Raw genomic sequence first — 13,888 nt, 5'->3', positions numbered from 1 at the left:
GACGGCTGGCGACCTAGTGAGTGGACGTTTGTCCGAACCGTGTGCACCGCTCTTCGCGTGTTGGTCGAACCCGGCGAGGCGGGTCACGGGAACCTCCGACGGGCGCACTGGGCGCTGTTGTCTGGTCGGGGGTGGGCGCGGGCCGGGGCACTGGGCTCCTAACCGCGGGCGTCAGAGTCGTCCCGGACCCTGGGTCGGAATCAGGCTGAGCGGAGGAGCCCGCCGGGGTCAGAGGACGGTCTGAGGGTGGGGAGAAGAACGGAGCCTGCACACGCAGTCCCAACGGTGGTTTCACACGCGTCCTTACACGAGCGCGCGCCTGCACAAACGCAGTCTCTGTGCACGCGCACCGCCCCACAGCCGCGAGGGCCGGGACCCAGGTTTAGGTGGGAGCTCAGCTCCTGGGCCCCACGAATCCGTGTCACAGCTGCTTTGCCGTCGTGCGAAAGCAGGCAGAGTCCGCACGCTTGCGGGCCGCACGCACGACCCGCGACACACACAACGACCCACCCCGCGCCTCCCGCTCGCAGACGCCCAGGCGCGGGGTTCGCGTCCGGAGCGCACGCCCCTCGCTTCTCAGAACCCCAACCGCGAAGGGGGCGGGGCTTCGGGCGCCGCCGGAGTCGGCCGTGACATCATCGCGCGCCGCAGGAGCTCCCGGGAAACGTAGGCTGCGGGCCGGGGAGGCGCCACGCAAAGGATACTGGGGTTCTTCGTTCTAGGTAGGCGCCAGGGGGATTCCCTGCGGGCCTGGAGGAGCATCCCTCCTCCGTCCCTCCCGCGGGTCCTTTCGACTGCGGCCTGACAGATCTCTGCCAGAGCAAGCCCGGGTCCCTCAATCGCACGTTTTGGGCCTGGCCCTCCGGGGCCGCACCGCGCGGCGCCCCGAAGGCCCCGAGGACGTGCATTCTGAGTTCGCAGTGCGCACGCGCGAGTGCGCGCGGCAGCACCCGCGGGTGAGCCCTGCAGTGCGGAGTGGAGGGCGCTGGATTGAGAAGCCCCCGGACGGGCATCTGCGGGTGTGCACGCGATGAGGGTGGCCAGCCGCGGAGGCTGGGTTTGGGTCAATGGATCACGGAAAGACTGCGCCTGAGGGCGTCAACGTAACTTAGCGGGAGGAGCGAGTCCGCGCATCGCGCGGTAGGGTCTGCGTGCGCGCGGTCCTGTGTGCAAGGTGGGATGGTGCAGGGGCGGGGCCTGGCGCGGCGCGTGCGGCAGCGCCCCCAGAGCCGCTCTGATTGCGCGGGCGGGAGGGGGGTGGGGGCTCAGGCCCAGCCTGTGGGAAGGTCCCGGGAGAGGTGAGTGAGCGCGTGCGCGCCGCGTGGCTTTGTTTAGGGGCGGGGCTGGGCGTTCTTGGGGACGCCCAGTGGGCGGGCCTGCGGCCGGTCTACGTGTTGCTCGTGTGAGGGGGCGGAGCTGGCGGGTTAGTTTGGGGTTACAGAGGAGAGTGCGCAGGCGCGGCCGGGCGCGGGATGCTGCGCAGATTTTGGAGTGGGCGCTACCCGTACGCGATCCCTGGGGACTGAGGTGAGTGTGAATGCGTGTCTGTAAGGTGGTGAGGTTGTGCGGGGTCGCGGGGCGGTGCGAGGTCGTGAGGAGGCGCAGGGTGGTAGGTCGGGGGTGGCGCGGGGTCGTGAGGCGTTGCGAGGTCGTGAGGAGGTGCGGGGTGGCAGTCGGGGATGGTGCCCGGTCAAGGGCCCGGGACGGTGGGGGGGCGTGATGCGGGGCTCGAGCTACGCGCCCGGAGCTGCGTGCGCGGTGGAGGCCGGCACTGTTCGGGATGCGTGGTGGTGGCTGCGTGCGGGAGACGGACGGCAGGTGTGGGAACGGGCCCGTGTCCCGGACCGTGGGCTTCCCTGTGCGGGGCGGGGCGTTTGGGAGCGGGGAGCGGACGCGTGCAGGCGTCACGGAGGCTCCTGTTGGCGGAGCGCGTTTGTGTGCTGCCTCAGACCCGGGGGCGGGTGCTCGCCGTGCCTGTGGGGTTGCACTTGCGTCTCTGCCCCGACGGGAGGGTTCTGCGCGGCTGCGCGTGCTGCCCGCCCGGCTGGGGTAGGAGGGAGGCCGGAGTGCCCCTCGGTGAGAGAGAGGGCGCGCGGAAGCGGGCGCCCCAGTGCGGGAGAAGCCAGCCAGTGACACGGGTGCGACCCCGGCACAGAGCTGTGGGTGCCGTGGGTCGTAGCGCTGGGTGTCGTGTGAGGTTCGGGGGCGGAGGTAGGGTCGCGGTGCTGAATGCTGGGGGGGCTTTGGTCTCAGAGCCTCAGAGGAAGGCCCCACCGTGGAGCGCGGTGCTCCCGGTAGCACAGCTGCCTCAGTGTGTAGGGGAAGGGAGAGCATGGCCCACGTGGCCTCGGGGACCGCTGGCAGCGGGGGGGCCGCTCCTCTCCTTTCTAACCAGGGACTCCAGGTTCCGTCACTCACCACTCGTGCAACTTCCAGAGAGGTTTCGGAAATCCACTTCTCCTCGTTTCTCTTCCCACGGAGGGATGGTAGTAGTAGTGATCTTAGCCATGTAAGTGAGTGCTTGATTATTAAATAATGACCCCAAGGATATCACACCCACCTAGAGAGCAAAATCCAGGGGAAGAATAGCAGAAGTTGAGCCCAGAGCGAGGGTTTTGGGATCATATAAAATAACCCTAAAGTCTAGGCTAGATAGGTTCAGAATTCTCTGGTCGGGGTCCTGGGAGGGCAGTAGTGGGGTGTGGGAGGGGAGACTAGGAGTCCCGGATCTTCCAGAATGGAGATGTCTCGAGGGAGCCTGTGAGCTGAATATCCTGGGTTGGGAAGTAGCAGGGCCCAAGGAGTAGTATTTCCCAATGACACAGGAATCGGAGATGTTTCTGTGTCAGACCAGGGTTTCTCATTCTTTGCATTGTGGATATTTTGGGCAAGGTAATTTTTTTGTTTAGGGGTATGTGTATGGTGGTGGGGGACGGCCTGCCTGTTGTAGGATGTTTAGCCTTATCCCTAGTGTCTACACACCAGATGGCAGCAGCACATCCCCCTCCTCTACAGGCTGTGAAAGCAAAAATGTTTCCACACATTGCCAGGTGTCCCCTCATGGGCAGAGTCACCCCAATTGAGAACCACTGGTGTATAGGGCACACCATGGACTTTACTAAGGTGTGAGGATAGGTAGGAGAGTTGGGGGGCTGGAGGAGAGAGGTGATAAAGGAATGATGATCTCTAGGTGAGATAGTGTCTGTGGTCTGCAGTCTGGGTGGGTTCTGAGAGGCATCACTTACTTTGTGGTGTAGTGGCCTGCCATGGGTCAGGCACTGTGCTAGTTAACTGGCTAGACTGATTGCTGTTCATCTGGAGTGTGCATTTGATAGGAAGACAGTTCAGTTTATACTGAGCAGTCATAAGTGGTTGGAGAAGTACAGCAGGGTGAAGGGATTATGGCTTAAGTACAGGATCAACACCCAGATTTCCCATCTCGTTCAACTGCAAAGCTGAAGAGGGCCACCAGCAGTGACTTGGTGGTATCCTTTGATCAGGGAATCCAAGAGTTTGGCTTTGAGCTTATCACAGACTTTTCTCCTTCAGCACTAAGGTCTGGGTTTGGGGCCGGGGGTTGGATCTGATCTTTTGCCCTGGCTCCTGAGGCTCATTGAGACTGGCATTATGGTCCTAAACTATGGCTTCTTGGGGCTCCAAGGTTGCTCAGGTTAAACATCTGCCTTTGGCTCAGGTTATGATCTGGGGATGCTGGGGTTGGGCCCCATGTGAGGCTCCCTGCTCGGCTGAGAGCCTGCTTTTCCCTCTCCTGCTCCTCCTCCTCCTTGTGCTCTGTCTCTCTCTCCCACGTAAATAAATAAAATCTTTAAAAAATAAAATGAACTATGACTTCCTATTAGCATCACCTTGGAAAGTTTTTACTTACTCATTTTTTTTTACCTTTTTTTTTTTAAGATTTTATTTATTTGACAGACAGAGATCACAAGTAGGCAGAGAAGCAGGCAGAGAGAGAGAGGGGGAAGTAGGCTCCCCGCTGAGCAGGGACCCCGATGCAGAGCTCCATCCCAGGACCCCGAGATCATGACCTGAGCCGAAGGCAGAGGCTTAACCCACTGAGCCACCCAGGTGCCCCTTTACTTTTTTTTTTAAAGACTTTATTTGGGGTGCCTGGGTGGCTCAGTGAGTTAAAGCGTCTGCCTTTGGCTCAGGTCATGATCCCAGGGTCCTGGGATTGAGCCCCACATCAGGCTCTCTTCAGTGGGGGCCTGCTTCCCCCTCTCTCTGTGTCTGCCTGCTGCTTTGCCTACTTGTGATCTTTAAAAAAAAAAAAAAGATTTTATTTATTTGTGAGAGAGAGCACGTGCACCCTGCTTGCATGAGCCAGGGGAGGGAGTAGGTTAGGGCAGAAGGAGAGGGAGAAGCACTTAGCCATTTTTCTGTTGATGGGTATTTTGGTTATCTCCAGTCTCTTGATAATTTGTATTTGGTAAGCACTGGCACTGCTCTAAGTGTGTTACATGGTTTTATTCATTTAATGTTCCAAACAGCTCTTTGGAGTCATTGTTACTTGCCCCATTTGCCCATTGAGGAAGGCCTAGAGAGGACATGTGAGTTCACCCAGAGAAGGGTTGCAGAGTTAGAAGTTGAGCCCAGACAGCCTCCATGCTCATGCCCTTAACTGTAGAATCTTAACTGCCTATTCCTACAAGTCTTGCCACAATGAATACCTTTGTGTGTAATTTTATCCACATGCAAGGACTTCCAAACACAGTACCAGAAATGAGATTTACTGTGTTAGAGTGGATGTGTACCTTCAATTTTCAAAGATTTGCCAAATTACCCTCCACTGAGGTTGTGCTAGTTTCTCTCCTGCCTGCACTGTATGAGAATTCTACCCACAGCCTTCTGAGTGGGTTTCAGGCTTCCTTGGTCTTTTGGATGTGTGGTGTATACTGAGATAAAAGGGATAAGGAAGGTGAGAAATTACTGTGTGCCTCTTGCTGAGGATAGTTTCTGTAAAGGTAGTGCATGTAAACTTCCTAACAGCTAAGGGTTTTCTTTACCCTGATATTTGGCAGATGCAAATTTTGAATCCAGAATTATCTAATATCAAACTGCTGTTCCTTCCTCCCCAGCAGTGCTGAGTTTCTCAGAGAAAATTGTTTGGTGGGCAAGAATTGTGGTTTTCTAACTTGGGGTTAGTGTGAACAGCATTGAGAAAACACAAGATGGACACGATTCTACTTCGTGTAATAACCTGTTCTACCTGAGGAATTGGAAGGGAAAAGCCAAGGGATGTAATTAACTGGTAAATAGTTTAAAGTAGGATGTTTTTATCAATACAAGCTCAGATTTATTATGATGTAGGTTGCCAGTCATGTGGATGTTTGAAAATGAAGCAGAATCAACCAGCAGAAGTTTTCTATAATGATAAAGCTGCTTTGGGTTCTGTCCTGGATCACAGAACTGGGCATTACCGTTACAGTTTGGGACTGTTAGTCAAAAGTAGGAGAACTCCCAGACAAAGAATGCAGCTTTGGGGGCACCTGGGTGGCTCAGTGGGTTAAGCCACTGCCTTCGGCTCAGGTCATGATCTCAGGGTTCTGGGATCGAGTCCTGCATCGGGCTCTCTGCTCAGCAGGGAGCCTGCTTCCTCCTCTCTCTCTCTCTGCCTGCCTCTATTCCTACTTGTGATCTCTCTCTGTCAAATAAATAAATAAAATCTTTAAAAAAAAAAAAAGAATGCAGCTTTGTCCTAAGAGACTTTGTGGTAGTGGAGTGCTGGGCCTGGTTCACACTAGATCATAAACCTTTCCCCAGTTTTGTGCTCAGTGACATGAGTTTGTTTGGTAGCTTGTAGTGGGGCCCTCAGGGGCGTGTTTACACCATGGAAATTGGCAGGTGCTACAAATCACCCAGATAACCCTGCCCTGGAGTTTAATGCGGAGAGAATTCAGGCCTCTGAAGACTCTGGATAGGCCCCTTTTTCTACTTTCTGCGTGAGGGTAGCATGTGCTCAGTACAGTCACAGAATGGAAGGCCAGACCACTTGGTTGGTCACTGAGTCACAGCTCCTCAACCTTAACATGAATCTCCCCAAGTCTTATAGCCAGTCTGATATAACAAAGGTAAACGTCTCATAACTGTGGTACCATACTATGTCTCTTAAACCCCGCCAGAGTGGACAGCAGGGGTATTTCACGTATAGACTCCTGTGTCACACCAAGAGGGCAGATTGTGCTGCATGTTGGTAGGAGCTCAAGCCTAGGTGCCATAGTACTTAAACCTGTGTGGCAATAGGCAGGTCCATGTTGAGGTTCCTTTTTTGCTCTAAAGATGGAAGAAGATCATGTGATTTATTTAAAATATCTAGTACAGGGGTGCCTGGGTGGCTGGCTCAGGTTATGATCTCAGGGTCCTGGGATTGAGCCCCACATCAGGCGTCTTGCTCAGTGGAAGTCTGCTACTCTCTCTGCCCCTCCCCCGTTTGTATTCTTTTTCTCTCAAATAAATAAAATATTTAAAAAAAATTTTTAAATAAAATATCTCGGGACATCTGGGGGATGCTCAGTTCAGCATCTGCCTTCAGCTCAGTTCATGATTTCAAGGTCCTGGGATTGAGCCCCACCTTGGGCTCCCTGCTCAGCGGAGAATCTGCTTCTCCCTCTCTCTCTCTGACTGTCCTCCCCACTTATGCACTCTTTCTCTGTCTTAAATGAAAAAAAAAAAAAAAATTAAAAAAAAACCTTGTATACCCTCATACTTGTGCTTTATTAGCCACGGAGGTGATGCCATTCCCCAGGGATGAGCGTATTCGACACGCACACCTGAGCACTTCCCCAGAGCACGGGGGCAGCGCAGTGACTCAGCCTTTCCTAGACTCGAAGCCCACAGCACTGGCCCCATCCCACCCTAACAACAACAATAATGATAAATTCAGCTGCCCTTACCTGAGCACTGACCATGATACTAGTATCCCACCCAAAGAACTGCACTCAGGTTGAAGAGGTCCCTCTTCCCTACCTGAGGGGGCCTGGGACAGCTCTTTGAAGAAGTGAAGGCACCACGCCATGGCACTTGGGGTGTGCACGTAAGTGGATGGAGGCAGACGGTAGTGCCAGATGGACTAAACAAACAAGTTGCATAGTGTTTTGGGGAAGGACTCAGTCTTTCCCCATGTGTGTCCTTTACTCACATATAGCATGGCCCTTCTTCTACCAAATGTGTGAGGTTTTTTCCTCACGAGGCAATTTTTCAACAGCAACTGGGCGTCCTACAATTTAACTCAGTTCTAACCACCCTGTCTCCCTGGAGATAGTGCATGATCCCATGGGTTTAGGACTCAATCCCATGAGACTGCCCCTCTACTTCACAGACCAATCACAATAGTAGATCCCAGGCTACCCACAAGTTCTGTCCAGCGTGGCTACAAATCAGAAGTTCCCGGTCTCCTCCAGTTCAACTGATTTGCTGGAGCAGCTCAGAGAACAGAGTGGAAACACATTTGTCAATTTAGTAAAGGCTATGTAGAGGGTACAGATGAAGAGCTACATAGGTGAGCTACATAGATGAGGTCTGGGCGGGTACCAAGTGCGGGAGCTTCTGTCCCTGTGGATTTGGAGTGTGCTGCCCTTTCAGCATGGATGTGTTTACCAGTGTGAAAGCTCTCCAGATCCCATAGTATAGGGATTTTGTGGAGGCTTCCTTTTGGAAGCATGATCAGTCATTAATTCCATTTGCAGCTTCTCTCCTGGAAGATGCTGGAGTGAGGTGGAAATTTCAAGCTTCTACTCATGGCTTGGTCTTTTCTGGTGACCAGACCCTGTCCAGGAGCGACCCAGAGTCACCTCATTAGAACAAGAGACGTTTCTAGTGTTCTTATCACTGACAAATTTATTAGGGTTTTAGCAGTTCTGTGCTATCAAGGAAGGGGGCAGAGACCAATATATACCTTTTTTATTCTCTCAGTCATAGAGCATTAGTGATCAGAGTTATGAAGAAGAGAGAAGTCAAGGCTGGACAAGAGAGACTGAAGAGTGATCGGTAGAGGGTGAGAGGCAGGTTGCAGTGTTACTAGAAGGGTTAGGGTGAGGCTGGCAGAGAAGTAAGATCGGAGCATAGAGCAAAATGAGTGAGGAACTGAGGCAGGACTGTGTTAGCACATTCGGGGACTGTCAAGGAGGGCTGCGTGAGGAAGGAGAGAGATGCAGGACCTTCATTCAACTTCTGGTAATCTTCATGACAATTCCAGGAGTTCTGTATTGTTCTCATTAAGGGAAGAAAATGGTGGAGAGGTTAAGTAACATGGCCATGGTAGCACACCTAAATGAAAAGAGTTACCACACCCAGGTGGTCTGACTCCAGCATATGTGTTTACTTATTTTTTTTAAAGATTTATTTATTTTAGAGAGTGTGAGAGAGTGAGTATGAAAGAGTTTGGGGAGGGCAATGCTAGAGGGAGAGAATTTCAAGCAGACTCCCTGCTGAATGTGTAGCCTGACGTGGGGCTCGATCTCACCACGTCAGAGATCATAACCTGAACCGAAATCAAGAGTCAGACGCTTAATGGACTGAACTGCCTAGGTGCCCTCAGAGTGATGTGTTTAACACAGCCCTTCCCTCTGACCCAGAGGGTTAGCAGGGTATCTGGGTTAACCTCAGCTTGAATCCTGGCTCTGCCACTTTCCACCCTGTGACCTTGAGCAAGTGATCCCCCACTCTGTGCTTCATGTTCCTCATCTGGAAATGGTGTTAGTGGAGTGAGGATTAAATGATGATCTTCCTAAAGTAACACCTTGCATGTTTAAGCACTCAGTATTCATTTTAGTATTAGTCTTAGTATTATTACTATTGCTTACTACTAATGCTTTTCTCTTTACTAATGCTTTTCTCTTTGTAGAGAGAAAAGCATGATAAACTAAATGTTCTTCTGACTGGATTCCTTTAAGCACTATAGGGTGATCTTAGGACTTGCATTTGAACTAAAACATACCCATTCTCAAATTCTAAACATAATTATGGCCTTGGTTTCATTTGGCTTCCCTAACTCCACCCTCAAAGAGGAAAAAAAAATCTGTAGAGAGAAATATTCATATTTCCATATTCCAGACTATGCAGCTGTACCTTTTTCATAGAAAAATCACCAAAAATCACCAAAAGCACCTTGGTGGCTAGGTTGTTAAATGTCTGCCTTTGGCTCAGGTCATGATCCTGAAGTTCTGGGATTGAGTCCCATATCAGGTTCCCTGCTCAACAGGGAGTCTGCTTCTCCCTCTGACCCTTAAACCACTTGTGCTCGCTTGTGCTCTCTCTCAAATAAATAAATAAAAAATAGAAAAGAAAAATCAAAAGATTTTTATGACGTAATCACTATTGCACTGTTGTTGGCACTGAAGTATGTTGATGGCATTCTTTAGAGGTATGTGCTGAACCATGTAGACATGAATTTTGATCGTGTTTATAATTTTGAAATGATTGCAGAAAAAAGGAAAATGTTAACATTTGGTGGAAAAGGAATCAGCTGTTCATACTATTCTTTTCTCTACATTTCAAATTTTTCAAAAAGGGGATATATAAAGTACACTCCATTTCTGCCTCTGTAGACCCTGGTTTTCTCCAAAAGACAAATTTAGAGAGCCAAAGTCACTGCTAGCAGAAATGTTTCTCTATAAGATGATGTTGACATAAAATGTAAGCCCAGTTTCATCATGCCAGGAAGCATTCTGGACTGGTTATTGATTTAGTCAGCAAGTATTTCTTGAGCACTCCACTATGTAGACATATTCTCAGCTTCCAGGAGAACAGTGAATGAAACAGTCAAAGTAGCTTGCTCTCAGGGAGCCCAAGTCAAGGTGGGGGAGATTGTCCCCACACAAACACAAACGTAAGCTGTTCTAGGGAGGCAGGTTGTGCTATGAAGAAAATGAGGCAATTGAAAGTTGTAGGTTATCCTGTGGAAATGTAATGCAAGACATAAATTTTAAATTTTCTAGCAGCCACATTGAAAAAAGTGGAAAGAAACAATCGTTACAGTTAATCTTAGCACATTTTATTTAATATATCCTAACCATCAGTTTGTGATCTATATAAACAAAAATAGGAAATATTTTATATTTTTTTCATACTAAGTCTTTAAAATCTGTGTTTTACACATGCAGTACACCTCAGACACTTAATTTTTACTGTTTGATCTGTATTTACTTATTTATTTATTTATTTATTGAGAGAGAGTGCACAGGGGGAGAGAGAAAGGGAGAAGCAGACTCCCCGCTGAGCAGGGAGCCGGATATGGGACTCAGTCCCAGGACCGTGGGATCATGGCCTGAGCTGAAGGCAAACATTAACCAACTGAGCCGTGTAAAGGGTACAGATGAAGAGCTACATAGGTGAGCTACATAGATGAGGTCTGGGCAGATAGCAAGTGTGGGAGCTTCTGTCCCTGTGGATTTGGAGTATGCCCAGGTGCCTCTTGATCTGTATTTAAATTTCATAAAACTTATCATTGGAAGAATAGATTCACATACCCAGTTATTTCAAACATTCTTCAGAGTTCTACACTAATTAAATCGAGGATCAGTTTTTAATTTTAGATTTAATTTTAATTCGTTGATTTTAATATTTATTATTTTATTAAGACTTTAGTAATAAATTAATTGAAACTAAATAACATTAAACACTCTGTTGCAGTAGCCTTATTTTCAGAATTCACTTGTCACCAGTAGCTAATGCATGTATTACAGCATAGGTGCAGAGTGACGCAGTGATAGAGGGGCCTAGTCCATCCCACTGAATTTCGATGTCGGATTTACACATAACCTTCCTGATGAATTGCCTCTTCAGCTCTTGCATCCCCTCCACCTCTCACCAACATCCACAGTGTACTCACCACAGAGCCACTCATCAAATTTTGTTAAATGTTAAGTCACATACTCCACTCCTCAGACTCCTGCTCCCTCAGTGATGTCTTATCATGCTTAGGATCAGTTCCAGACCACTCACAACCCCTTTGTGTTGTGGCCCCTCCTGAGCTCAGTCATCTCAGAGTTCTCCATGTCAGAACTCTCCATCTCACTTGTTCTGCTTAAGCACACCATTTACTTTCCTCCACACACCAAGTACACACCTGCTGCAGGGCCTTTGCGCCTGTTGTACCTCTACCCCGAATGCTCTTTCCCAAGCATCGAAATGCACGACACTTGTACTATAGTCACACCTCAACTCGGTGTTGCATCCTTGGAGAGGCTTCCCTCAACCACCTCTCCACCCCCAGTGCTGTTTTGGAGGGGGGTTTGTTTTGTTTATATAGCAATGATCTCAGCTGACTCTGTGTTCTATATGAACTTGCCATCCCTGGTGGAGTGTAAGGTACAGGGGAGCTGGTAATTCTGGTCTAACTCTGCTCTTTCCTCAGCACCTGGGACAATGCCTGGCACATAGTAGACACTCCTTTGCCTCCTGATCTGGAACCTTCTGTGATCCTGGGAAGAGAGAGCACTGACTATGCCCCTTCCCTGAGAAGGGTCAGGAATGCTGCAGAAGATACTCTGACCTCCCTTCATGTGTGTCTGTGCACCTGTGTGTATGTTTGCTTGCGCATGCACGTGTGACCAGGGTGAAGGACCAGGGAGTTCTTACCCTAAATACACTGGGACTACCCAGAAGGCCCTGTCATCCTCATGACTTTTCTTTTCCCAGCCCCACCTTCTCTGCACTCTGCCCTTCTCCAAATGCGGACCCTCAAGGGGGAGGAAAGGATGCCTGCTGCGCGAGGGAAGTCCAGGTCCAAGGTAAGTAGTCACTGTTCTTGCGGGGAAGTTCCATCTTGTAAGACATAGGTCATTCGCTTTCCTTCTGTGGAAGCTTCCTGCCTGACAGAATCCCATCCAAGTTCTGATCTTTGTTTCCTCCCATCAACCATGGAGGGTAGGATGATGAGAAGAGTTCCAGCAGCCCATGTAACCACTCAGCGCCCTCCTTTCCTTTTTTTCTCAGTGTGCATATGGCTATTTGCCCATTTGTTTAGCATCTCCAGGTTGTGTGCCTCAGCTGTTCCTGGGTGGAGGAGGAGAGCCACCATCATTTCTCAAGGTAGACAGGAGTGCCCAGGCAGCATCTGCTGAGGCAGAGGAGGAATCGAGGTTGTGCTCTAGAGCTAATCTGTTAATGTCTCTTTGTTTTTATGTGTATAGCCCATATTTACAAGTAGGAGCTCTCTCTGATTTCAGAGATTCCACATAACCTTTCATTCAGATTGGGTTCTTTGCAATCAGACCAGTGAGTCAAGCTTCCGTTAAAAAACATGCTTCACCACTTTAGATGATGAAGTGATTTTCTAAAATAAGCATCTTGAATGTGATTTCTCTAATAAATACTTTTTCCACAAACTTGGCTGCTTAGAACATCACATATTTATGGTGCACAGTTTGTGGGTTGGAGATCAGGCACAGTGCAGCATGGCTGCGTCCTCTGCTTGCAGTCTCTCAAGGCTGCAGAATGGTATTGGCTTGCTGTGTGGTCGACCGGAGGCTCAGGTCACATCTGAGGCTCTTCAGAACTCACTGTTTATTAGCATATTCAGTTTCTTATGCTTTCTTTTTTTTTTTAAGATTTTATTTATTTATTTGACAGACAGAGATCACAAGTGGGCAGACAGTCAGGCAGAGAGAGAGAGGGGAGGAAGCAGGCTCCCTGCTGAGCAGAGAGCCTGATGTGGGGCTCGATCCCAGGACTTTGGGATAATGACCTGAGCTGAAGGTAGAGGCTTTAACCCCCTGAGCCACCCAGGCGCCCCTCTTCTGCTTTCTACATGTCCCTTCCCCCACTCACCCCATCTTCAAGCCAGCAATAGCAGATCAAATCAGGCTTCAGATTTCTGACTTCTTTTCCACTCCCCTCTTCCAGCTGGAGAAAATTTCCCAAATGTTTTGGGTTCCTGTGATTACATTATCTGCTTAGATAATCCAGGATAATCTCCCTATTTAAGGTCAAGTGATGAGTAACCTTGGTTACATCTACAAAGAACCTTTGGCCCTTTGGCTCTTTAGAGAGTGTGTAATTAGGGGCATTAATCAGAAGCCATATTGCCCAGATTGAACTCCAGGTCCTCCATTCACTAGTTGTGGACCTTCCGTCCATAAGTGATGCTCCCGTCTCTGGGTCTCCCACTTCCTGATCTGTAACATGCTGTGATTCTCCACCAGTGCTGTGGTCACTGGCTAACATGAGTCAGTACCTGCAGGGAGCTTAGAAAAATGCCTTTCCCTTGCCCAGTAAATCCAAGTTGGAACTGCTTTTTATGGGACATAGTTTTTAATAATAGCTACATCATATTGTATTGTGTTATGTTTTATTTAATGCACCTGCTGCTCTTGGCCTCAGAGGGTCAAATGTTTCCTGAAGATTCCTGGCACCATAGATCTTCCATGTTTGGGACAAGTTCCTTGTTGTCTCCAGCCATTTGGAAGCATAAACCTGTGGTGAAAGGACATGTGATTTTCTGTTTCAGGTGCCAGTGACATTTGGGGATTTGGCCATCTACTTCTCCCAGGAGGAGTGGGAATGGCTGAGCCCCATTCAAAAAGACCTGTATGAAGATGTCATGTTGGAGAACTACCAGAACCTGGTCTCTGTCGGTAAGACTCTCTCCACCCTGTAATCCACAACCAACCCATTGTGGGACATAAATTAGTCTAGTTAGGAAAACAGAAGCCACAGCAGTTTTGTTTTTTAACAGATGTATTTGTGGGGTGCCTGGGTGGCTCAGTGGGTTAAAGCCTCTGCCTTCAGCTCAGGTCATGATCCCAGGGTCCTGGAATCAAGCCTTGCATCAGGCTCTCTGCTCAGCGGGGAAGCGGGGAAGCTACTTCCTCCTCTCTCTCTCTCTCTCTCTCTCTCTGCCTGCCTCTCTGCATACTTGTGATCTCTGTCA

At 49.6% G+C, this 13,888-nt stretch overlaps 1 protein-coding gene across 9 annotated transcripts in view; it reads left to right on the top strand.

The window, feature by feature from the left end:
- The window catches only part of ZNF667 (zinc finger protein 667), a 47,842-nt gene that overhangs the window by 20,451 nt on the left and 13,503 nt on the right, over positions 1-13,888 (top strand). For 2 of the 9 annotated variants that reach the window (XM_044257529.1, XM_044257524.1), the window contains 2 exons: positions 11,656-11,747; positions 13,466-13,592. In XM_044257529.1, the coding sequence (XP_044113464.1) occupies positions 11,688-11,747; positions 13,466-13,592 (187 nt within the window). In that variant the 5' untranslated portion in view covers positions 11,656-11,687. Of the gene's footprint in view, positions 1-682; positions 723-937; positions 957-1,128; positions 1,141-1,448; positions 1,528-11,371; positions 11,748-13,465; positions 13,593-13,888 lie in introns of those variants that run through there. The other 7 variants (XM_044257521.1, XM_044257526.1, XM_044257527.1 and 4 more) reach the window with 7 other exon arrangements.

The sequence above is a fragment of the Neovison vison genome, chromosome 7 (genome assembly GCF_020171115.1).
Source record: "Neovison vison isolate M4711 chromosome 7, ASM_NN_V1, whole genome shotgun sequence".
Taxonomy (NCBI): domain Eukaryota; kingdom Metazoa; phylum Chordata; class Mammalia; order Carnivora; family Mustelidae; genus Neogale; species Neogale vison.
Note: the sequence above shows the minus strand (reverse complement) of the source record. Positions and strands in the feature narration are given on the sequence as shown.